Here is a 25,743-nt window from a genome sequence, read left to right on the forward strand (position 1 = left end):
TAAATAAAGATAAATAAGTGTGTTAGAGATAGTATATATGTTTGGATTTATTTTTGGAGATCATTTAAAATAAGTTTTATATGTTTAATATTGTGTTTTGGGAGATAAAATTACTATTCATTGACAAAGCATTGTCAAATCATGTCTTTTTTATATATATCTATGTATATGTGTGTGTGTGTGTATATATATATGTATTAATGCTAAAACAATTAAAAATACATAAATAAGATGTTTTTGAATAATGACAAACATTGAGTATGTTCTGACTTGTCTCGAAAATAATTTGAAAATAAAAACAAACATAGTGAAAGAGTTTCATAGCTTTTACATATTTAAATTATAAAAACAGCATTATAACTTGAAGTAGGGTATATTTCAAATTACAAATTATTGATTCTAATTTCTACCTGTCAGCTCAGTTGATAAGGATAGACCACTTCTATTTAAATATATTTGTGAAATCAATTTCGCTCTATCAATATTATGATTGTATTTTAATATCGACAGTGGAATGAATTGGACCGAAATAAAGATCCACCCCCACTTTGTTTAAGAAAATTTGGATTAGGACCCACCTCGCGAGTTCATGGCGAGTCCGCAACAAAATTTGGGATCCGTCCAGTACAGAACGAGTTCATAAAAATCAAACTCAAACCTATATTTATACTCGTTTAGATGGACGAAACCCGTCCCGAATGGACCGGTAAATAGTGAATATTCTTAAATTATTTTTAAGTAAATGATAGATTTAGTCCCAATAAAAAATTAATCAATATTTTATATGTAAAAAAGTTAGAACCATGCTTAATAATTAGAATTTTTTAATGTAGTACACATAAACAAATACTCACACCGAATCTATAATTAAAAATAAATAAAAATTACATAAAACTAACTCATGTTTTTTCGATAACAACTATTTTACAATATAATAGAGTTTAAATCAATTAATAAGATTTAACTCAGTTGGCGAAGTTAAAGCCTCATAATCTTAGAGGTTATGGGTTCGAACTTTACCAGGTCCATGAGACGTTGTCTCCTATATAGTATAGGAGTTGTTATCTACTATTAATAATAGTTTATCACTGTTACCTTAAAAAAATAGAAATGAGATCATCATGTCTATATCCTAACAAAATGTCAATTCAAATTTATCTACTTGATACTTTGGAAAAATCAAAGCAGCCCAACTATTATTCCTAACCCCAATTTCAAACTTGTGGTCAATAAAATTATAATAATTATATTTTTCTAGAGATATACCATAAAGTCTTTAATTATACCATTTTATTCCCAAACTTCTCAATTTTACTTTATTCACTTGGTATGTTGATCCATCCAAAAATATTAGTCAAATTGGATAGGATTTCACCAACAATTATTGATCATCTTGAAATTCATAGGTACAAATATATATATATATATATATTATTTATTAAGTGTAAGCATCTTAAAATAAATAACTTTGGTTATTAATTCTATAGTTCTTATAAGTTAATTATTTTATTTTATTTTTTATTTAGTTTGATAAACACAATAAAAAAATTAAATATACTCATGCATCGAGTATGCTCCCTTTGCTCGTTTAGAGTAAGGCTTCCTACGCGATTTTTGGGGTTATTTTTAGGGTAATTCTGATTGGTTTAGAAAAATAAATTTGGAAAATATAATATTTCGAGAAGTACATTAGGAAAAATAATAAAACTTTGATATTGATTTTGAGAATTATTCAATTCTTACAAAGATGAATCTGAAAAGTATGATCGTGGGTTCGATTTCCTTTATTGATATAACAAAAACAATATAAAACTTATAAATAATCCTGTAAGCAACCTATAAATCCGTAGGCATATCCTGATCCGTGGTAATGATCGGGCTGCAGGCACTCAAATTTTTTTGTAGAAAAGAATAAGAAAACAACATATATTTGGACAAACTCTTCCAACAACCATAAATCAATCTCAAATAGATGGTACAAAATTGCCATCTTCAACACCAGTCAAGTTATTTTTATATCTTCACACTATAAATGGATGCTAAAATACACAAGCAAATTAAACAACTAGAATTTGGCACGTCTCGATGCCTAAACGGCTACGCCTACCCTCTAACCAGACTCGTCCCCACCCTCATGAAAAAAAGAAAGAAATGTACGAACAAACTTTAAAGAAAAAAGTAGAAAAAGATGGATGAAAAGGAGAAGCAAAGAGGCGATTTGAATTCAAGTTGTGTTCAAGGGACAAGAATAGGTTGATTACTTGCAGCCTTCTCTGCAGCAACTTCTTCCAAGCGTTTCCATATCGCTTCACGTCTCTCTTTGACCTCGTTTTCCTTTGCTTCATCGTTTTGAAACTTAATCTGGCATGACTTGAATAGGTCAGGGTCGAGGTCGTAGAAGATCTTGCGAACATTCAGAGTCAAGCTGTGGACAGCCTGGTTCCAGTGGTGTCTAGCGTTTTTCTCTAACGAGGGGAAGATTATGGGAAGTATAACCTTGCGGTTTTGCTTGATCAGGTTCTCGATGTGGTCGTTGTTCCACAAAAACAAGGCCCTCTCTGCCACCTAAATGAAAGAAACGATAATTGGGTTGATATGTAATAAATCAAATAAGGCGACCAAAGAGTGAAACTGAAAACACGTAGCCATGCAATAATCTTGAGCGTTATACAAGTAAGAAGACTCTAACGACCCATTAATGCAAATACAATTTCTGAAAATTATTAGATTAAGTAATCTAACTTTCCATTAGAATACAACTTGATGCTTAATGAACTAAATTCTACAAGCAACAGTTACAATGCTAATGCACAAAAATGGAAATGAAATCAATATTAAAAGAGAAAGTGATTTCTTAAAACCACACCAGCTCTCTACTATCCTAGAAAGCATACCATTACTTTAGAAAGTTGGTTTCACCGTCATCGAACCATACTAACCTTAAGTCTGTCTCATTAAAAAGTCATCATTGACAACTATACTTTCAAACAATCGTGAAACGACCACCAACGAAACCCTCAAAAGTTGCCTACCACAAAGAATTAACTAATTCATAATGAATCTCCTACCAACTATTATCACCAGCCAATGCAGCTGTGAGCAGTCATTATCACAGTAGATAAACTGAATAATTATTGCAATCACCTCCTCTATCCCAAGTACTTATCCAAGGACGAAGGGCCAGATATGCAGTGTCATTATTCGATCATTTGAGACAGTTCCGTTCTCCAAGTTAAGTAAATGAATTGAGTAGAGATTATTTCAAGAATGCAATCATTCATAATGGAAAATGATAATCACTCCTTATAATTAATTGGACGCATTTCATAAGAACAGGGTGAAATAGAATCAAAGCTCAAAAACATGACATATTGCATAACATATACATATATATATATATATAAACACACACCTAGTTCAATTAATCTTAGAACCCCTTCATGGGAATATTATTAAGGTGAGGTCCGTTACCAAGGACATGGTAGTATATAACAGCACTTGAAGGTTATACCAAGCACATAAAGGGTTCTGAAAGGATATATATGCTGCAAATATACAAAAGTGCTAAAAAGAGAAAGAGAGTGGTAATAAAATGGCATAATAGATACCTGAAAGTGCAAACTATTCAAGCTATGTGAAATTTGATGAAACAAAGGTACCATGCAGCGTTGGAATTCTGGTGCCTGCGTCGCTTCTAAGACCTCCTCCAGCTCGTTAAGAAAGAGAACTTCCTTTGAGCTGTTGGTAACTGGCCAATATTTTATCAGTCCCCTGATAATAATATCAGCAAGCTTGCAGTCTTTCTCTACAAATTGTGTAATACAATAGGATAATTGTTGATGGTACATAGCCAAACATTTCGGTTTATGCAAGGGAATCAATGTTCGCACAAGAAAGAGCTTATGCTCTTCTTTAAGAGGCAAAGCAAACCCATTAATTATGCTGCCAAGAACTTCAAGAAATTCAGCGACGCCATTATGTTTCTCCGTCTCAAAAATAAAGTGATAGAATATGTTATTGATAGCTTTCCTTATGAACGGCCGATGCACCATGAATTTTCCATAGATGCGGTGTAGTATTGTTTTCAAGTACTCCCTCTCCCTGGGATCTTCAGAGTCAAAGAGATCAAGCAATTTCAGAACAAACGAATGATCAATATATCTTTTGGCAATCTTGGCATCAGTTTCTGGCGAAGCAACAAACCTCAGCAAAAATTCATACACAACCTGCAAATGAGGCCATGCAGGATCCATTGCAGGCTCATCCTCTTCCAAATCAACGCCATCTACCAGCTTGTTCTCCCTTGGCTGAGGAGTAAACTCTCTAAAGATATTCACTGACACCATCTTAACAACTTCCTGCATTACCGTTTCGGTAAATTTCCCAGTTGTAGAAGTCATATACTCCACTAACTCTAACAAAGTCTGTCGCTTGATCTCTTTTTCTTTAAGGTTCTTTGTAGGGTCAGTAAAGTCAAATTCGACACAGCACATCTTAACCTTACGGATAAACAAGAGCTGCTTTTCAGAAGTGGGAACATCTCTAAAACTCGGTAGTGCTTCATATGAAGCAGAAACTAAATTTCCATTCAATCTCGAGTTCTTATCCCGAACAAACTTGTCTTCTGTGTTATTTCCAATGCTTAAAACAGAATACGGGGCTGAAATAACGTCGTCAACTGCACTGCTTAATCTTTTGTTTCCTCCTTCACTTCTCTTTGAAGTAGTCAAAGAACTTGAAGATGGACTCGGCTCTCCAGCATATTTAGAATGCTTCCGAGGAATCTTTCCAAATATCTGTTTGATCATATTTCAATTAATTTACCCCAATCCGACCCTCCAAAATCTCACAAAGAACGATGATATATCCAACTTGAAGTAGACACCAAATGTTATCTTGAGAGGCTTTTATTCTTTCAACACAAAACCCCAAAATCAGACGCCCAAAGTCAGAAAACTGAACGATGATCAAGTTTCAAAATTTGGACACACCAATTACTTGCATATATGCCAAACCTTCAGAAAATCAAGCAAGATTCAAATTTCCCCTATATTTTCAAAGAAAGGGGATTAAACATACCCCTTTTTTCATCAAGAAAAATCAGCGAAGCCACCATAAAAAAAGCTACTCAAACTGCAGAAACCACTCTCAACCAAAGATCAACAAAATCCTACTAATGCCTCAATCAATCCAAATAACCCAACTTCCCCTTCACACCCTTTACCAAAATTTGCCACTTTTCACTAAAACTAAAGCATAAAGTTCGAGCCTTTTGACTTAAACTCGAAAACCCATACTTAAATCCACTTCAGAAACACACAGCAACAAACATTCAGCAACTTGAATTATCCCAATCCAAGTACAACAAAATCTATAAACGAAGCACAAATTTTCGCACTCGATAATTTCACCAAATGGATAAAAGCTAAGAGGAAGCAAGAATATGCACAACAAAGGGGGAGTAGCAAGCGCTTACTGCAGAGGAATTGAGAACTAGGGCGAGTAAAGATTAACTATCATACGCTACGAACGATCAAAATCTCGTTCGCTTTGTTCTTGAAATTCCTCTCACTATCAACGTTTTAATTTTTTCTCTCTTTCGTTGTTGTTTTTTGACGCATAAATTCTTCCTTGTATTTATTTTCCAGTCACGCAGTTTTCCGGAATTTCATAATACTCCACTGAATTTGTCAAAATTGTACTTTTAGTCCCTCTTTTTTGACAAAATTTAATTTAAAATTAAATGATTGTGCATTTCTTTTTTGTCCTTTTTTCAAATATTTCATTTACAAATAACATAAAGTGGTACATATAAAAATTCTAAAAAGTTATTTCGTAAAGTGTTGCATACATTAGGTACCAACTCGATATCAATAAAATTTAAATATATACTGAACAAGCTAAACTAAAACAATAAACAAAAAAAAAAAAATACTTATACATAATAGGACCGTCTCATCAAGACAAAAACGATAGAGCACTGACATGGCCGATGGTGTTCGACATGTTCTGGTTACGATAATTTTTTTGATATACGTTATAAATTTATTAAATTCTTAAAATTTAATAAAAATCATACTGGCATAGGAAAGTTCATTCTACCTCATTTTTTTCCTTTGTACTTAATTTTGAGGTTATGGGCTTCTTTTATTTTTTTTTCAATAATATCATCATCTATAAATATTATTTATTTATATCCAATACCAAAACTAAAATTAATGACTTTCTTATTATAGTCGTAACTATTTTTCTATGAATTATTTATTAATGATGTATGTATGTACATGTATATGCTTATATTTTTTGTTATACAATAATTAAATAATTACGCTCGAAATGTATTATATTTTTTTTAAAAAAATTATATATTCCAGTATTTGTATTATATGACAGCATGTTATTATGTCTTTATTGGTTCATCATAAATAGTTATTTTTACAATATTATAGTAAAAATAAGTACTTGTCCGGCACATGTTACAATCGGGATAGAATTATTTCGTCTCTATTTTGACAAAAATTGGAGCAAAATATTTACCCATAATAGAATTATTTGATTACTTTCTAATAATATTTTATTTAACTATGGAAAAATACGTAATAATATAACTAATCAGGAGACGAAAAAAGAAAAAATTATAAGAAAAAAACAATAAAACATGAAAATAAGAAAATATAAAGACTAACGGCCGTTCGATTTAACAGAGCTATTGATTAAAGAAAAGGACTAAAAATGCATAATTATCAAAATCTTAGGACTGAATATGAGTAATCTGTAAATTACAGGACTACATTTGCAATACACATCTTATTTATGGAATGAGTGCAGAGAAGTACAATATTTACAATTAAATTCCCAGATTCCCAGTCTTAGCTGGGACAGTTTGGTCAAAGTCAACAGGCACCCATGGTGTGTTGCTGTGTTGGTGTAATTTTTGGACACATAAAAACTCTTACACATGTTGTTCTTGTGGTTTTTCTACTCTAAATCAACTTATTGTAGTTTCATATACAAATACCAAAATTTGCAAATTATTGTCTATTTAGGTTGGAGTTTCAGTTGTTCCTAAAAAGACACCTCACTATAAATCAAACTACTCATTTTTAATCAGTATAAGACACATATCAACATTAGATAAAAACACAAGTCAGTGTAATTTCTTAACTCTAATATTTTGTGTTTTTTCGAAACAAAAAACGAAATATAAATCGCTTCATTCGATCAAGGTAATTATGTTTTTGGGTAATGTTCGGAAAGCTAAAAATAATCGAAAATGTAATCCCAATTATAGGCAAAAGTTTTATTCATTGCTTTATGAATAGTAGTAAATATAATATTTGGGACGATTAATTTAATTATATTTAACTCAAATCCAAAATTATCATAAAATTATATTATATTGAACATATATCCATCACTTTGGACGTATTTTTTAAATAATTAATTGTAAAAAATCAATTTTCATTTTATTGATTTCTCCATTGTAAGAATTAATTGTGAAATAATTAATTCATTAAAATTGATATCTACAATCAATTACATTATACATATGATGACACTCATAAATTAATTATAATTACATCACATACTCAAAATCCTATCAAGTACATAAATAGTTTCAAGACACAAAGTATCACAAATATAATAAATTCCAAGCTGTTATTTATACTATTATAAAGAAAAGAGATATTATAGATACAAAGTGCCGATTTTGACATCGATGTACCAAATTTTTATAATACCAAAAATATCCTTTAATTTATAAGCTAACTAACTTATTCAACTTTCTATGTTTACATTAGCTTAACTATCCAATTAATATATTTCTATCTTATTTATAATGTATTCTGTTACGTAAAATATTATTTATTATATACACATAAAAATAGCATGCCACAATGCTAGTATAAATAGACACACACCTCCGTAGATTACTACCAAATAAAAAGTTTTGGGGCCTCGATATATGAAATTTTAGTTCTTATCAAATACTTTTTGGGTAGAATAAATTACATCAGCTTATGTGGTTTGATCTAATTATACAAATGTTTCATGTCTTTTATAAAATTATAAGTATAGCCCGTCAGAGTGTTGATGTAATGTACGTACTTTAGGGGCCTTTTGTTAAATTACAAGTGCATCTTTTGAGGTGATACCGATGTAATATACCTTAAAAAGAATTTATGTAAATTTTTTCTCCTAAGAAAATACCATCATAAACTAATACAATTACAACATTAGGGGGTGCATTTATAATTTTTATGAAGAACATGAGGTACTTGGTATAATTAGGCCTAACCTCAAGATGTTGTTGTAATTTATCCTTTTAATTATGGATAAATTATAATGAGTTCTCTTAAAATTTGTCATAATTACAAACATCCCCTCGTTGTTCAAAAATAACAAATATCCCCATAAATGTAATTGTCATCTAACAAATACGTCTCGTGACAGCTCATTATAAGAAAAATATATGTTAGACGACTAGAAATTATTCGTAATTTTTTAAAACAACAAATCAATAAATATTTATAATTATGATAAATTTTGAGAGAGTCGTTGTAATATTATTAAGGTATACAACAACCTCTCTTGAGTATTGATAGAGTATCAATAATTTCTCAAACAATAAGATGATAATCGTAATTATACCAAATTATAAGGTTCTACGTATAATTTACCCCAAAAGAAATTAACAGTGACATTCCACAAATTCCTACAGGAAGATCAACAATATCATATCTGATTTTACTTTTCTTTGTTACGTATTCATCTTGACTATTATCTACATATTTTCAATTCATAATTAGTAATTTTTGAAATTCGAATTAATCAATATTTGAGGAAATAAATAAATAGAGTAGGGGGACCATCATTTTCTAAAAGAAAATGAAATAAATCACAAACCACACATGTAGAAACAATTAGAGACCATTGATGTGACAAGAAAGAAAATGGGTGTGAGTAAAGCAGAGGAGGAAGATGAAGATGCCACTAATTTTATAATGATAGTTGTTGTGTCGCCTCGTTTCTACGTATATATAATAAATATATAATTTTTATATTTTAAAATATATTATAAATAAAATATATGAATTAAATAGTTAAATAAATGTAACATCTGAAAAATTGAATAAATTAATTATTTTATTAATTGAAAAGTATTTTTGAGATCAGAAAAATTGATACAACAGTGTCAAAGCCGTTATTTTGTATTTATAGCACTTCTTTTGTTTATAATAGTATAGATAGATAATATCAAAACAAGCCAAGATCAATGCTCTTTAAAGCACACGATTTAAGGTACTTTATCTTATTTTTTATTTATTTATTACTGATGCAAAAATACAAAATTAAATATATTCGAGGGTCTTCAAAATGTATATACATATCTTTATTTTTCTCTCTTTTATTTTATTGTAACAAAAAAAATTAAAAATAAAACCAACAAAGCGATTTTTGGTATGATCCAATCCAACTCAATTTTGACCTATATAGGATAAGAAAATCTTCATATTATTGACCAATCTTATGAACCTACATAATAAGAATCATATCAAATATGACTTTCCTAGAAACCAAAAAAGTAAGAAATGCATTTTGCTAAAATTCCAACAACAATTTTGTGCAATTTTGACTACTTTTTGGACCTTTCTTGATTTAAAATGGAAAAGACTTCATTAAAATCAATTCCAAAAATTCTAATAGTAATGCTTTCATTTTAATTTAATTTCTACAAAGTAGATCGAATTTTCTATTCCATTCAATATGTGTATATTACATGACAAAGATTACATCGTATGTATTTATATTTTTTTAAAAAATATTGTACACTGTACAGTATATATTAAATAAAATAAAAGATACAATAAGATTCGAAATAAAAAATTTAATCTGCAATTATAATAGAACTCAGCAAAAAGGAAAGAGAAAAAAATATTGTGAGGTCGTGAGTTCAAATTTCACCAAAGTGTGTGCGTCAAGTTACTTAAATAATAATTATTGTTGTTATATTGGATTTTGATAATTAAAGTTTATGATATAATCTTAGTCGTGGAAATAAAGAATGAATTGCTAAAGCAAGCATCCATTAGCATCAAACTTGAGGAGTGGAGTGTGTGGACACCTTTTCAGTTGGCAGCATCTCCATATATTCCTCATACTCCATCACTACTCCCACAGCCACCACCACAACAATCCTTACAAGCAAGCAAGAAATCCCACCAAATTTCTTGGATCCCTAAAGCCAAATATTTTCATTTCCTTCACCAAAGAATTCAATAATCTTTAAACAAAACCCCCTCAAAAAAAAAAAAAAAAAAAAAAGAAGAAGAAAAGAAAGAAAGAAACAGCAAATTCTTGCATTGAGCCTTTTCTTATTTGTTATTATTATTACAACATTAAAAATGTCACTCACAATCAAGCTACATCATGTTAATAGTGCATCAGCACAAGGCCATGCGACAACATCAATCAAGAAAAGCGGTTACAGCACCAAATTCCATTCAAAGCCCATATACCACTCCAACCCTTTAGCCCCCCTTGTGATTTCTCACCAAAAAATGCAATCTTTGTCATCTTCTTGTTCAAGAAACGGTCTTGCGGTGAAGAGTTCTTTGATAGAGCCTGATGGGGGGGCGTTGGTGGATCTTGTTGTGCCTGAGAGCAAAAGGGGTGTGAAGATTTCTGAGGCTGAGGCTCTGCCCAAGGTGAAATTGACCAAGATTGATCTTGAGTGGGTTCATGTGGTAAGTGAGGGTTGGGCAAGCCCATTGAAGGGGTTTATGAGGGAAAATGAGTATTTGCAGAGCTTGCATTTCAATTCTTTGAGAATGGAAAATGGCAGTTTGGTTAACATGTCACTGCCTATTGTGTTGGCTATTGATGATGAGGTTAAGGAGAAAATTGGAGGCTCTGGTAATGTTGCATTGGTTGGGCCTGATGGTGATTTAGTTGCCATTCTTAGCAGGTTTGTGTGTTTGTTTCTAGTGTTAACTGTATGAGGAAAGAAAAAAGGAAATGATGGAAAATGATCTTTCTTTTCCATAATTTTTAATGATTATGTGTTTGTTTTGTGCTATGGGAGATGTGTGTTTCTCATGATTAAAATATTAGAGTTCACAGTTCATATATGGTGGAATAAGCAACTAGCAAAAGTTTTAAAAAAATGCAGCTTGTGCAGCTATATGTGTTAGGTTCAAGAAAACCAGTTTCCTGATAGGCTAGTTCTTGGCCTAATTCTTTTGTAGTAAATGAATGTTCGTTGCCCTTTTAACCTCGTCTTGTGCAGAAGGCTTCGATCTCAGTGTACATGTTGTATTCGACTGTTTCTGTGCCTAGTTGAGGGTTGCCCAGAGAGCAGGATTCACAAGTGCAAGATGGTTGTGTGCTGAAAATAACTGTTTGTAATTGACTTCTTGGATTTAAACTATTATGTGAAACTAAACTTTGTTTTTTCATCTACTTTTGACATGCTCACATACCAAAAGGAATTGTGAAATTTGAGTTCTAAATTCCTTTTCTTTGTTGTAAATTTTTGGATGAGTGAGGGGTTTGGTAAAGATGAGGCCGGGGTAAAAGATTTGACGTTAACCAAATTCATTGTTTCCAGTTATATGTCGAAAGCTGATACAAGATTTCCTAATTGTTCGGATGCTACCCAATTGATTTCATCGTTTCAAAATCACTGGTCATATGCGCTGAACTGCTTAGTTTCCCTTGTGGTTTGCTGGGACCAAATTTTATTAATCTCATGGCAAGAAGAATGTTGTATAGATGAGTTTTCTAATAGCTCTTATTTATCCGATACGTTAAAAGAAATGCATCAGAATTCATAATGAGACTGTAATGCCGAATCATGGAAGTCAGTATATCTTTTACATATATATTGTTTTCTAATTGTACTGTTTATTTGACAGTATTGAAATATACAAGCACAACAAAGAAGAAAGAATTGCTAGAACATGGGGAACCACAGCTCCAGGACTACCATATGTTGAGGAGGTAATTACTCCGGCTGGAAATTGGCTCATTGGTGGAGACCTGGAAGTGCTGAAGCCCATCCAATACAATGATGGTCTTGATCACTACAGGCTTTCTCCTCAACAACTGCGCAAAGAATTCGATAGACGTCAGGCGGATGCAGTTTTTGCTTTTCAGCTGAGAAATCCAGTACATAATGGTCATGCTTTGCTAATGAACGATACTCGTCGGAGACTTTTGGAAATGGGTTACAAGAACCCAATTCTTTTGCTTCATCCATTGGGAGGTTTCACAAAGGCTGATGACGTCCCTCTTGATGTCCGCATGGAACAACACAGCAAGGTTTCTCTATACTCAATCATCAGCATTTTGATTTATATATTTGAGAACATGGCCACTTGGTGGCATAGGGAAGAACTTCACACAAAATTAGAATTCTCATTAAGGTAGTACGTTAAGAGGAACCTAAAACAAGTCAACGACATGCTAATCGGGAATCGTCAGTTTAGATTATCGAGCACTCAAAGCATTTCGGCATAGTTTCTTTCATGAAAATAGGAATATTTCCTTGAGCAATTTTCTTCAATGTGTCTTCAACCTACGCAAAGAATTGTTATCCAAAGTCTTAATTAGAGCTAAAGTTTCTTCCTGAAAGGCCTTCCAGCTTGATACTCTGCATATCTTAAACTAAGCTGTGAGTCAATGGAAGTCATTTATTTCGCTACATGTACTATATCCTTTATTTTAAGAAAATGTCTCTTTTCTTGATAAGGTACTTGAAGATGGGGTTCTTGACCCTGAAACTACCATCGTGTCTATTTTCCCATCACCAATGCACTATGCAGGACCAACTGAAGTACAGTGGCATGCGAAAGCACGAATAAATGCAGGGGCCAATTTCTACATTGTGGGTCGGGATCCTGCTGGTATGGGCCACCCGACAGAGAATAGGGACTTGTACGATCCAGATCATGGGAAGAAGGTGCTAAGTATGGCACCTGGTCTTGAAAAGTTGAACATTCTACCGTTCAGGGTAGGTGGCATGATATAACAATTCTATACCTTTGAATTATATGATGTGTAGCTTCTCCTGAACATCGTAACTCGTGGGACATTCTCGATTCTTTACAGTAGTATAACTATTTTCTTGATCATGTTGTTCAATTGTACATCTTAGTTAAAGCATTGCTCAAAATTCACTCTTTGAACTATCATATAGGTATCTAATTTTCATGATAATATAGGTGGCTGCATATGATACTGTCGCTAAGAAGATGGCATTTTTTGACCCTTCTCGTGCTAAAGATTTTCTCTTCATCTCTGGAACCAAGGTAAGTCTTCTACGAGGAGTAGATATTTGCAAGATCATGTTCAACTCTCTCTCTCATGACCAGTTGTATGTTGATATTCTTTGGAGACAGTAGAAAATGTGAAAATTATCTCATGAAATCTTCATGTTTGCTTCTGTAGATGCGGACTTATGCAAGAACTGGCGAAAATCCTCCAGATGGTTTCATGTGTCCAGGAGGATGGGATGTCTTGGTCAAGTTCTACGAGAGCTTGCAGGCTGAGGATTCTACACTGAAGCAGACTGTGCCCGCATAGAGCAATCATTCTTTGATGAAGTTTAATGCAAGACAATCTCAATTGAAGTAGGATTACTATTCGATTTTAGACTTGGAAATTTTGCGCGATATCATTCTCATATTGAGGTTATGACTTCTTAGACGAGAATCTGGCACAATGACATGCATTAGTCATGAGGTGTAACTAGTTGACATCGGTCGCAAGTCATGACCATCAAATTGCATTTCATTTTTACCTTGTGTGTTTCTTTTATATTCTGGATGCAATTCATAAGCTTTAGCTATGATAACTGTTTCTTTAGACCTCTGGAGTTCTCGTAATGAGTTGAAGTTCTTAATCTTACTTTCGACAAAAGTGAATTTGCATTTTAGCTCATATTTCAGTTAACATACGCACGCCATATGTAAATATTTTTTACAAAAAGACAGATGACACACATTTTATACACATGGCATAATATACGATATGAAATACCAATTTGAACTAGAGATCTGAAGTGCAACAAAAATGTTTACTCAAGTTGCAATATTTACACTCATCGATGAGATGTCATAAAATCCGCAGTGCTTCCTAACTCATAAGTTACAACAACATCAAAAGCATCAATTACAGATCTACGCGTTTCAAACATAAAGAACGATGTTGTATGATTTTTTCAGTAGCAACTGCAAAATTGCAGGATGCACAAAAAAAACTATCATCCTGCTGTATAAGAACAAACGGCATCTAGACTGAATGAGCTTTGCTGTCTACAAAAGCTTGTATCGATGGTTCCCTTCCAAGAAAATCCGATAGTATCTCAAGAGGGTCTTTTGCACCTCCTGGGGCCAATACCTGTCAAATGGCATCGACCGCAAATATGAAGAGTTAAACACAGAAAATTTTGCTTCTTGCGGAATCTCAAGTATGATATACAGCAAATATGCAACTGATTAGAGGAGACCAGAAATAATATCTGATCTTGACACGAACAAATTTGATGAAGACAAAGTATTCAAAACTTAACAAAAATATACGCATTACCTTGTTCCTCAAATGCATGCCAGCATTCTGGTTAAATATGTCGTCACGAAACTTCATGGCAAATATATCAGCAGCAAACACCTATCAGTGAGATTAATGAACCTATTAGAGACATCCAACAACTTTGTTTTCCCTAACTATGTTGGATATGGGGTTTGAGTCAATGTTATACTTTCAGGTTACACTTCAACTGCTACAGGAAAATTACAATGTTACAATTTTTACAAGCGCCTCAACGTAAGTGAGAGACCATCTGTTGTGTGAGGAGCATTATCTGAACCATACAAACATTTGTGTATCTTGTGCTTGATTTTCCTGATTGTTTTTTGCAAACATTTCATAATCTGTCTTGCAATTTTCTATCAAATTGTAGCTCCAAAATAATCGTATATCATGCTATGGGGTGCATCAAACCTTAAAGAATAATGCAATCCATAATGCAATCTCATGTCATAATTATTAGCATAATGTAAGGGAATATCAAAACCTGTGGCGGATTGTCCACCCCACAAATTAATCTACATGCAGTAACAATATCATGACAAGGGGACGGCTCAAACCTCACTCCATATCCTACTGTAGCAAGTAGCTTCATAGCCAATAGCAGTCCGAGGAAAACAAGAAGCTGGATTTGTTCCTTCTAACATCGGTAATCCTAACATAACCTGCCATTATGAGAGAGAATTAAGCATGCTTATACACCGACATTGCCTGGGAAATCATTACGAAAGAATACCTTGGAATGGAGATGCTTAAACAACCCAATCATGTCTACGTTTTCACTGGAATGTATAATCTGATCAAAAAGGCCTGAAAACAAGAGCACATTGAGTGGACGAAATGAGCAAATATTCTTTGTAGCAACCTTTCTATAATATGCTTAACATGTAATTTGAAACATCCAGAAACCTTGATCCAACTACTATAGTATGAATGCGAAAGAAGTGTTAGATGTGGTTCCAAGAGAAGACTTACAATAAAGAATTTCTTGTTTCAGTTTGAGGGCTGAGAAGGAACACCACCATCTCTTAAGTGATTTACACATCTCATCATCGATTGGCTTTGTGATATCCTGGAAAAAAGGAAATGTATTTCAACAGATTTAAAAAGGCTTTAACATTACTGAAAACAAGTGCAGCTTAGTGGTAGACCTAGAAGACAGGAAGAGTCAGATTTGAGGTTTAAATGCAGAGGGTTCAAGACGAAAGGAATAACAAGAGAAAATCGGCACTGACAAACACGAAGGACTCTTGCATCCCTAGAGGATAGCAAATATTCTGTCTATTTAGCCACACGATTTCCAGAAAAGGTAATCAAAACAATTCTTAAGTTTGAGACTGTACTTAACCCAAAAGTCAGAGAGATGAAGTAAACAACAAAATTACCTGATGGAAACCAGAGATCAGTTTCAGAGAGCTGCTTTCGTAACACCTAAGCAAAAAAAATTGACTTGATTATCTCAGGAGGAGATATATATACATATATATAATGAGAACACTTAAACATTATAATATTTACCATTTCTCCAGTAAGAGGGATGGGATCTCGACAAAGTCAGGATCCAAGCGTAAGCCAGAAAATCTTGCAAATGGGGCGCGATTGCAAATATGGTGGACCTAATATCAACAGATGAAGTAGTTAATTAATTGAAAAGCGGTCATTTCATAAGACGTATCTTGACCTTGATAAGAAAGCACATCAATCAGAAGAGAATTTGCAAGAGAAAGTAGTAAAGTTGGACGAAGTGGCAAATTGCTCAAGTAAAATCACCAAACCATCTAATAAGATTAACGATATGATAATGGAAGCCTTTGAAGCCTAAAATGGAGCTTCAGATCGCAACAGACTGATATGAATGAGTTCAGAGTATAATACAGAAAAAAGCAATCAATTTACCTCAGTTGATGTTTCATGTTTTATACTAAACAAGAGTAGTTTTATAGAATCTGAGTAATCTGAAAGAAACTTACCACATGACCAAACTCATGGAGTAAATTTACTACTTCAGAGAATCTCAGCAATCCAGGACGTCCATCAACTTCCTTTTGCAATTGAGAAATAAGTAATGCCACTGGAATCTGGAAATAATAAATTGATGTTAGTCCAACTTTGAAAACAAACCTATAAGCAAAAGGACAACATAGCCAAGACTCATTCACATGTTGCTAGTAATGATAAGTTGCAGGAGGATGCATAATGCATACTCCGCCAAATGACTATTGATATGATGAATAACCACAACCAGTACAAGTGTACAACAAAAAAGGCATCATGGTTCAAGGGCAAAATCAGCCACCTGATGTATTTGAAGAGAAGTTGAAAAAATAAGATGAATACTAACAAACTATCAGTGTTCAAACCAATTCCAGATGTGGTGTAGATTTCACCGGATAATGAAAAACAACAATCAGAACTGCCATAAATCAACACATGATGGAAAGGATGACATATTTACCTGTCTTGTACTGTTAATCCATGAACCATTTTGAAGAGACACAACACAGGTATGCCCATATTTTCCTTCCCTATTTTAAATGCAACATGGGGTTCAGATTCGTTTATCATAAAGGTAAAGTATTATTCACTTGAATCCAGCTAACTAAACAAATAAACTGAAAAAATGAACCTGCTATATATATCAATATAAAAGTAACCCATGAGTTCGCCAGAGCTCAAGTCAAAAACTGAAAAAAGCTGCACATCTTGATGCCAAACTTCTGCACCTACTACTTCCTCAAATCTCAAGCCTGCATTAAGGAGAGAAAACTAGAGCGTAATATACCATGTTATGAGCATTAGTCAACAAAGATACACAATTCCACTTCCACAAAAACGTGCAAATAATTACCAAATAGGTCTTGGCATATTTTGAAGATCCCGGATAAAACTAAATTGATGGGAAAATACTGCTTGACAACTCCAAAATCCAGACCAAACTGCTGTTCCTTTATCTTCTTGACATAATATGGTAGGTCTTCAATTCCAAAGGGAATTTGTCCCTCCTCTTTTCTCTTAAACACATCAGCATAACAAAGTTTCAGAAAAAGGATTATGATCCATTAACAAGACAAAAATGGGACAATTGAGAAGAAAAGAGACATGCCAACCTTCATTTCCTTTAACAGAGAGAGTTCCTTTGATGCTGACTCAGTTAAGCTTCCGGATATTTTTTCTAAGAACTCAAATACCTAAAGACAGCAGTAGCGACTTTTTCCAGATCAAGTAATTCATAGAAGTAATGTCATAATACAAATACATAGTGTATGAAGCATAACAAGCAGGGGGAAACAACAGAAACACAATCCGATCATTTTCTGACCAGTCATTAATGTCATTTGGCAAACTAGGTAGGTCCTTGACCCACCAAGCAAATTTTGAAAGTTCTCATAGTGATTATTTTTCTAAACATAAAACTGGACAGAAAAGAGAAATAATTGCTTAGGGGCATAGGTGAATCGATTTTAGGCAATATGAAAGTATAAGTTCAGGAATTACTGATATAAACCCGGACAAACCTTTGTTGACGACTTTGCCATTCTGCGGTCAATAGCATATTCTGCATAGTTTGAGTAGCCTAGTAATCTGGCGAGTTTATGACGCAACTGAATCTGGCAGTACAAGAGAGAATATGAATGTCAAGTGGCTCTTCCTTATTTAGACGTAGGGTGCACAAGAAACTAGAATTTGTAACAAAACATTCACTCATAATTTTGAGCAATGAAGCAGTGCAAAACTTCAATTATCTTGCACTGTCACCTTATTTCCAGACTAAGAAGGTAGCCTAACAAGGCCAACCCTTCAGAGATAGAACCAAAAATGGGACAGTTTCAGGAGTACAGTAAAAAACAGCTCATCATTTTGACTTCATCAGTCCCAATACCCGTCCCTTGTGTTACATTACTGAACCTTAAGCCCACAACTTACACTGATCTTACAATTCAAAGGAAACCCTAGCAACACCTTGAATAGACAGTCTTCCACTTCCTACAACAGTTTCCAACAAGATTTCCATCATATAATAGAAGATCCTCAGGAATCCATACAGATATACTATTTCCTAAGTATTGTGTTTAAGGTAGAAAGACTACAAGCAAAATACCTATCTAAAAAATGTCTTGCATCAAACAGAACCTTTTCCAACTCCCCATGGTTCGTCGTCAATTCAGAGTCACAGAAAAATCATAAAGCAATAATCAATGTCATCCCCAGACCTTGTACACTTATAGAAGAGATGGCAGTGCAGAATATCTAAAGTAAAATGAAGTCTAATAAGGGCAAGACGAAGTACAATAGGAAACTATATGCATTAGTTGATTATGGATGAGCATCGAGATATTACCAGCTTTTCCAATACAGAAAGATTTACTTCGCATCTCCTCCCATAATCCACAGCTACAGACTTCCTGGTCGATCCTACCTTCAGAACAGCAAAGTACTTATGAAGCATAAATATATGAATTGCAGTGTGGTTCTATATTAGTATCAGAATATATATACAACTCACAAAACATTCAGGAGTCATATGCAATGCATAAATGAAAATTTGCAGGAAATAGTTGTAATAATGTGAAAAGGAATATTCTAAGAAAATTAGTAGAGCTGAAGGAATAAACATCTCCTTGCTAATTCTAATCTTTATTCAAATGTTCAAGATTTGAGATTTTATTTCCCTTGTAAATCCTTACTGTCCAATTTTCTTCAAACATACGCCCAACTGCGACCACTTTCACTCGTGAATATTTTTACTAATTCCTAATAATATTAAAAAGAAAATTCTAAACATAATATACAATACTTAGTGTTAGGAACAATAGGTTGCTGAAGGGTTCATGTGATCTTTACTCAACTGCCTAACATTTCAAAATTTTGTTTTCCTTTCCTGAATAAATTCATTGCACTCCAACTTTCTTCAAACAGGCATCTAACTGGTGGATATTTCAATAATATATATTTAATATTCCAAATAAGTTCAATATTCCATACTGATCGTCACATTGAGACCACATTACAGATATCCAACTTTTTTCCAATCAGGCATCTATAGTCAATTTTCAAATCTTAAGGGCAGGTAATATCAGCCGGCCTACTGCAAAACTTTACCTTTTATAACTTAAGATTGCAAAAATGAAGTTGAAAAAGTTATACCTCCACATGAAAGCAAATGGATGCCACAAGATAATTGGTAGTATACTTGGACAGGTGAATAGATGAGCAATATCTTTCGAAAATTTACCTTACATAGCTCGAGAATAGGTGACACATGATGGCTTCTCAACACAACCTTGAATTTACCATTTTCAGTTTTCTCCAAACTCTGAAACAAAGACAGATATCATTGTGCTACTCCAGGCAGCAAAGACAGTGATGGAGCTCGAATAGTGTGCGATCAAGTCATTTAATCATTCTTAATTTTAGAATCTGGACAAAATTAAAAGAACGTAGTGGGTCTTAGTTTCTTCTAAGAAACTGGTTTCTCGCACTTTGACAGATTTGAAACTTGAGTTCATAATACTGTCTCACCTTGTGACCGACTTATATTCTCACTAAACAAAGAATGCATCCATATGGTATCAAGGACGAAAGGCTATAAATCTAGATGACTATTGAAAATTAAAATTCAAAATATGTAGGTTTTTAATGAAATATAGAACACCGAACTCACAACCTTGAGGAACTCTGGAGGCAAACCAACTAGCTCCATATCATGGAAAAGAAGAAATGTATTATCATCATTCAGATTTCGGATGTATCGCATACTTAGCTCATCTATTTGAGCCCTCAAACGCTGCAACTCCTCCCTCTTAGTTGAGGTGAGATTCAATCCGTTCCGTTCAAAGTCTTGAACCTGTCACTAGACATTACAAATAAAGACTTGACTAATACACCCTGTTTTCAGAACAAAAAGGCATCAAGAGGGAAAAAAATTCTTTTCATGAACCAGCTGCCGAGCAAGTGTCTGGTTGTTGCTTCAATTTCTCTATGTTGTGCATGGGAGACATGATATTATAAAAAGCAGAATCTATTGAACAATAACCAAGTAATGGTATTACAAAAGGGAGAATCCATTAAACTATAACCAAGTAACCAATAACAAAGATACTTCTTTTTACGAAAAGGAGGAGTAACAAGGTAAGCACATAATCAAGATAATGGCAATGACTAGCATGATCTATATCCAAAACTGGACTGAATGAAGACCATAGCAGAGCAACCTTAGCATAAACAAGAAAAAAACAAGATATTGAAAGTACATTTGCAGTTTTTCCAAGGGAAAAATAATGTCAACTTATACTGTCTACTGAATTATGATTGCATTTCCTTTATGCAATTCTACATAATTTTGATGTATAGCTTCTGGGAGTAGCTGATAAAAATCTATAAAATGAGAGCATGGCAAAAGATTCCAATCAACAATTTGTTCTCACCTCTGAATTGTCCATTGATGTAACAAAGCTTTTGGGAATATGTGAAAGGTACAGCTCTTAAGAGTTAAAAATCTTGTCACTAGGCCAATGAACAACATGAGATGATATAATCTGAAGGAAAGTGCTTTGATGATAAATGCAGTAGAAAACTGCTAATTGGCTAAGCCGCCGAAGATTAAAGAAAGATTGGTATAGCCTATAAATAGACCATTCATGAGTGCCACATCAGGCGGTAGATAATTTGCTTACAGGTTCATACCAAATACTGTGCAAAACGCTTGACTTCGGAGCTCATCCAATCCCCCCGTGCTGTGAAAGCTTTAATAACACGGTACACATCTTCACGCTTACTGTATGGTTTGCATGAAAAGAGACAGTATTAGATGTTCAGAATTCTTCTAAAAGATTCAACTGAAAAACCTTATTTAGGGCATTTATTGTTATAGATTTTCCTGGAAGGGGGTCAAAATCAATCAACTTCTGTTTGCAGCATTATTGATCAAAATCCAAAAGCACCACCTACACCGAAAACCATATATATCCTTTTGAAAACACAGCTGTATAAATGTGTTTTCTTGGATAGATGCTCTTCGATAAGGTTTATATCCTCAAAGTGTTTAATCCCAAGCGAAAAACGCAAGTAGACAAGCAATTAAAGTGGAAAATGCATGATAGGCTTTTACACCAATTATTCTATTATCAGATTAAATTTAGGCTCAGGGACAATTTTACTGGCATAGGATGTAATACTTGCTAAGTTGATCCAGTTTCCTACAGCATTCTAATTTGTGAATATTTTTTCCTTCTCCTTGGTGTTAAGAGTCATCTAAATGTACGTCCTTATCCAAGGCATAACATTCCAATCGGAGTGACTAAGAGAGGAAAAACAAAACTAAATAAAACCTGCATCCAGAAACATGAGCATCAATTCTTCGCTCAGCTTCAGTGCTTGCTTTACGAATATCTTCAGAAGCAGATACCAATTTAGGGAATGCACAAGACTGTATCAGAGGAAATTGCTGTGCTTCTAATTCCACCAATGGTAGTATTGTGTTGGAATATGTCACCTGTGAGCATACTTAAATTAGTTTGTTATACAGGTGTTTTCAAACATGGAAAGGCATTCTGAGAAAGAATTTTCAACCATGAGCCAACTGAAGCGAATCTAGAAATTTTTCTATATAATAATTCGACAAAAAATAAACCTTGATAATTATAATTATCCTAAAAGGTTGGATGCCAACAACTGTTAGAAACACACAGGAATTTAGGTATATATTAAATTATGTCAATAAAATATAAAATTCAGATAAAGCTTCATTATCAATAAGTATTTCATCTATATTAGCTTTCATTCAGATCCATCTGAAGCACCTGTAAAAAACTTATATATTATATTTCTATTAGATTTAGCAGCATGAAGTTGGAGGTCAAATGTGGAATTGGTTGCAGATTAATTCAGTTGAACAAAAACCTTCACAGTTTCAACTTCCGACACAAGCTCAATTTCACACATCAAAGTGGATCCTTTACTTAATGAGCATGAGCCGACTTAGTCTCTAATCACAAATACAATTCAGGCAACGGACTCTAAGAAGAGGTCATAACTATAATGCTGCATTCTTTTCTTTATTCTTGTCACATCCATTAGTTAAAATTTATATATTACCTTGTCAAGTGGAACTGAAGCAATTGTATCATGAACCTCCTTAGATTTTGCAACAATGTGGTCCGCTAACCTCAGTATTTCAGAAGCGGATAAATTTATCCGCACATTTGATCCCGGAACCACTGAAATTTGAAAATAATAAACCAAACTTCAAAAATGAGATACACATCAAATTTACATATCAAATAAAATGACCATCTAAAACCAACTAAGCTGCCTACATTTCAACTAAAAAGAAGTTAACAACATTGGAAATCCCCAAAACCTCCATTAAACACAACATGCACATCTCCAAGTACAATTCTTGAAATGAAGAACATTGCAACACCTAATTCATATGCACCAAGAAAACTTAAAACAGCTAAAGACAACTGGCTAATCCACAATTACGCTAAAAAATAAGTCAAAAAACATTACAAAGAGCCCAAAATTCCACCCAAAGCACGTGTACCTCCTAACCCACTTCTTTAAACTCAGAACTTCACAAGAACCGATTTTTAGGCATAAAGATTAAAGAAACCTCAAAACAGCAAAGGAGCAACTGGGCTCTACTCAATTACACCAGAAAAGACAGAAAATATGACAAAACCATGAACCCAAGCATCCACACATAAACACAGGCGGGTGTGTGTGTGCAGACCTTTCTTCTTGCGATTCTTGATGTGGGTGTTGAGTGCAGTGAAGGCAAAGTTGACTGCAACAGCGAGCACTGCAGCTGCTCCGGTCAAAACTATCAGATTTCTTCTTTCTCTTCTCTTCCTTTCAATCTCCATTCTTTGATTTCCTTATTCTTCTCCCCCTTCAATTTCTCTCTCTGTGTGTGTGTCCGCTCTGGATTCTTATTTGTATTAATTTAATACGGAAGCAGGTGAGGATGGGAGAGACGGCAAATGGGAGGGAAATAAAGGCGGACTTCACAATATACTGAAAATATTTCACCAAATATTGAAATATTCAATTTGTCAGGGATTATATTTATTTTTAAAATAATCTTATTGAATCAATATTACATTTCAATTGATAAATTTAAAAAATTATATATTTTAAATTCATAATAAAAATTTCTTCTCGTAAATAATTTTTAAGTTACATTTGAAATTATAAGTTTAAATTTAAGACGATGATTTAAAAGAATGCATAATTATATTTATATCTCTAATTTATGGTTTATTTATAGAAATTATTTTTATTTTTTGTATAATTAAATAAATCCCTGAAATCAAAAAGTACGAATAATTTGGGTGTATGTAATTTTTAAAAAGCAAAGGTGATTTGTATAAATGATATTGACTTTTGATGTGGAAGTATATGTAATTTTTTAAAATATAGGGATAGTTTGTGTAAATAAATCAACGATCATGGGTGTAAGTACAATTATCCTTTAAAAGAATGATTTCAAATAACTCTATATTAGAACAATTTAAAATTTATCAAAATTTAACAAAATATAATTTAAATTTAGAATCGAATAATTTGAAATTTTTTGAATTATTCAAATAATTTATTGCTAGTAATTTGAATTTTGCAATTTCAAGGGAGCCCCCTCTGGTCCTAACAACATTTATTTTAAGAATTAATAATTACCATTCTCCGACCCTTAATCAATTCAAATATAACTTCAAAATCTTAACACTTTATATTTCAATTAAATATTATATAAAACTCATTTTATTTACTAAAATGTTCTTACTTATATCTATTTCATTTACAAACATTAATCATCCATTTTATTTTATTGATTATATTTTTTATTCAATTGAGGTCAAATTTTTTTTTTTTTTTCATTTCTCTTATTTTATTTTTATTTTAATATATTAAATATTTCAATTATACACATGCTTAGGGTGCTAGTGTAAATGATTGTCCAGAAGTTTTAACATAAAAATAATAATAATAATAATAATTTAAAACAAAAGAAGTACTCGCAAGATACTAATTATTATATAAGTTGTAAATTTAAACGCCACAATCATATTTTTTAAAATTTTTGCATAATCAATATGCGTCAAAACAAATTGTCTCGATTTAATGACATTTACGTTCAAATTAGTCGTCATTACAAATAAAAAAATAAAAGGGATAGTTACACTCCTTCTCCTGAGGTTTGATGTAAATATACATAGGTTTTTTGTGGTTTGAAAATTTATATTTAACACCCATGAGGTTTGCTTTCATTAAACAAACAAATCCATTTGTTATTTAAAATTCACATAATTGTTGATATTAATTAAAAAATATATATATTTTATCTCCGATTGACTCATTGCAGGTCAAATAAGTTTTTTATGACCAAATTACTCTCATACGTCTTCACACGTTAATGCATGTGAGGAGTATATCTTCACTGTTATAAAGATAATTTAAATAAAAAATAATTATTTAACTTGCAGTAAGTCAGTAATAAGTCAATCGATGGTAAATATTAATTTTTATTCAATTTTTTAATTAATATCAACAATTCAATAAACTTTAACTAACTGAAGAACTTATTTGTTAGACGAAAGCAAACATCAGGGTGCAAGATGTAAATTCTCAAATCACAAGAGGTCTACGTATAATTACCCTAAACCTCAGAGAAGGAGAATGTAATTATCTCAAAATAAAATTCAATAAAAAATTATAAATACATACGTATTTATGTATGTATTGCATGTGAAATTGCAGGGATGATTTGTGTATTTTCCTTTGACCAATAAAAATAAAGTGTTGGCGTAATTGAATTATTGACTAGAAAACAAAAGAAAGGAAGAATAATTGTTACCATATAAGACTTACTGTCAAATGAAGGAATTAAATTTTATAATTTACGCTTTGTATCACCCATTAATACAACACCAACATTATGATTTACTTTTCAATAATGATACATCCCTTAATCATTTTTTTAAACCACAAAACTACAAAAGTATTTTCCAATCGAACTTGATGGCCATCAATAAAGACATTAAGTTTATAATATTTTCTATTATTATTAATTTGGCAGATCCAAAAAACAAATATAAATACAGCATAGACGACACTTCACATGCCGCTGACACCTTTGAATATGTCATACTA

General features: G+C 32.8%; 3 protein-coding genes across 4 annotated transcripts; 1 reads left to right on the top strand and 2 right to left on the bottom strand.

Moving 5' to 3' along the window:
- Positions 1–1,942: 1,942 nt before the first annotated feature.
- LOC105168362 (serine/threonine protein phosphatase 2A 57 kDa regulatory subunit B' theta isoform) lies at positions 1,943–5,596 on the bottom strand. The gene is made up of 2 exons (XM_011088419.3): positions 3,609–5,596; positions 1,943–2,565 (listed from the first exon to the last, which is right to left on the bottom strand). Exons 1-2 carry the CDS (start codon positions 4,806–4,808, stop codon positions 2,236–2,238), a joined length of 1,530 nt encoding a protein of 509 aa, XP_011086721.1. The 5' UTR covers positions 4,809–5,596; the 3' UTR covers positions 1,943–2,235.
- A 4,526-nt stretch (positions 5,597–10,122) lies between these two features.
- LOC105168363 (ATP sulfurylase 2) lies at positions 10,123–13,873 on the top strand. Its single transcript, XM_011088420.3, has 5 exons — positions 10,123–10,969; positions 11,919–12,324; positions 12,755–13,015; positions 13,227–13,313; positions 13,453–13,873. The coding sequence occupies exons 1-5, from the start codon at positions 10,407–10,409 to the stop codon at positions 13,585–13,587; spliced, it is 1,452 nt and encodes a 483-aa protein (XP_011086722.1). The 5' UTR covers positions 10,123–10,406; the 3' UTR covers positions 13,588–13,873.
- A 188-nt stretch (positions 13,874–14,061) lies between these two features.
- Positions 14,062–23,588, bottom strand: LOC105168364 (Zincin-like metalloproteases family protein). Of its 2 annotated transcripts, XM_011088421.3 has the most exons (21): positions 23,327–23,588; positions 22,687–22,808; positions 21,921–22,084; positions 21,277–21,367; positions 20,258–20,437; positions 19,826–19,906; positions 18,932–19,009; positions 18,517–18,576; positions 18,108–18,200; positions 17,700–17,780; positions 17,441–17,603; positions 17,219–17,339; positions 17,048–17,117; positions 16,563–16,670; positions 16,111–16,208; positions 15,978–16,023; positions 15,568–15,664; positions 15,329–15,402; positions 15,153–15,257; positions 14,593–14,673; positions 14,062–14,403 (listed from the first exon to the last, which is right to left on the bottom strand). In XM_011088421.3, exons 1-21 carry the CDS (start codon positions 23,457–23,459, stop codon positions 14,296–14,298), a joined length of 2,154 nt encoding a protein of 717 aa, XP_011086723.1. In that variant the 5' UTR covers positions 23,460–23,588; the 3' UTR covers positions 14,062–14,295. The 2 variants fall into 2 exon arrangements, with proteins under 2 accessions (XP_011086723.1, XP_011086725.1); XM_011088423.3 differs by lacking the exon at positions 18,517–18,576.
- Positions 23,589–25,743: the final 2,155 nt, after the last annotated feature.

This window comes from Sesamum indicum, linkage group LG8, assembly GCF_026168435.1.
Source record: "Sesamum indicum cultivar Baizhima isolate 11 linkage group LG8, ASM2616843v1, whole genome shotgun sequence".
NCBI lineage: Eukaryota > Viridiplantae > Streptophyta > Magnoliopsida > Lamiales > Pedaliaceae > Sesamum > Sesamum indicum.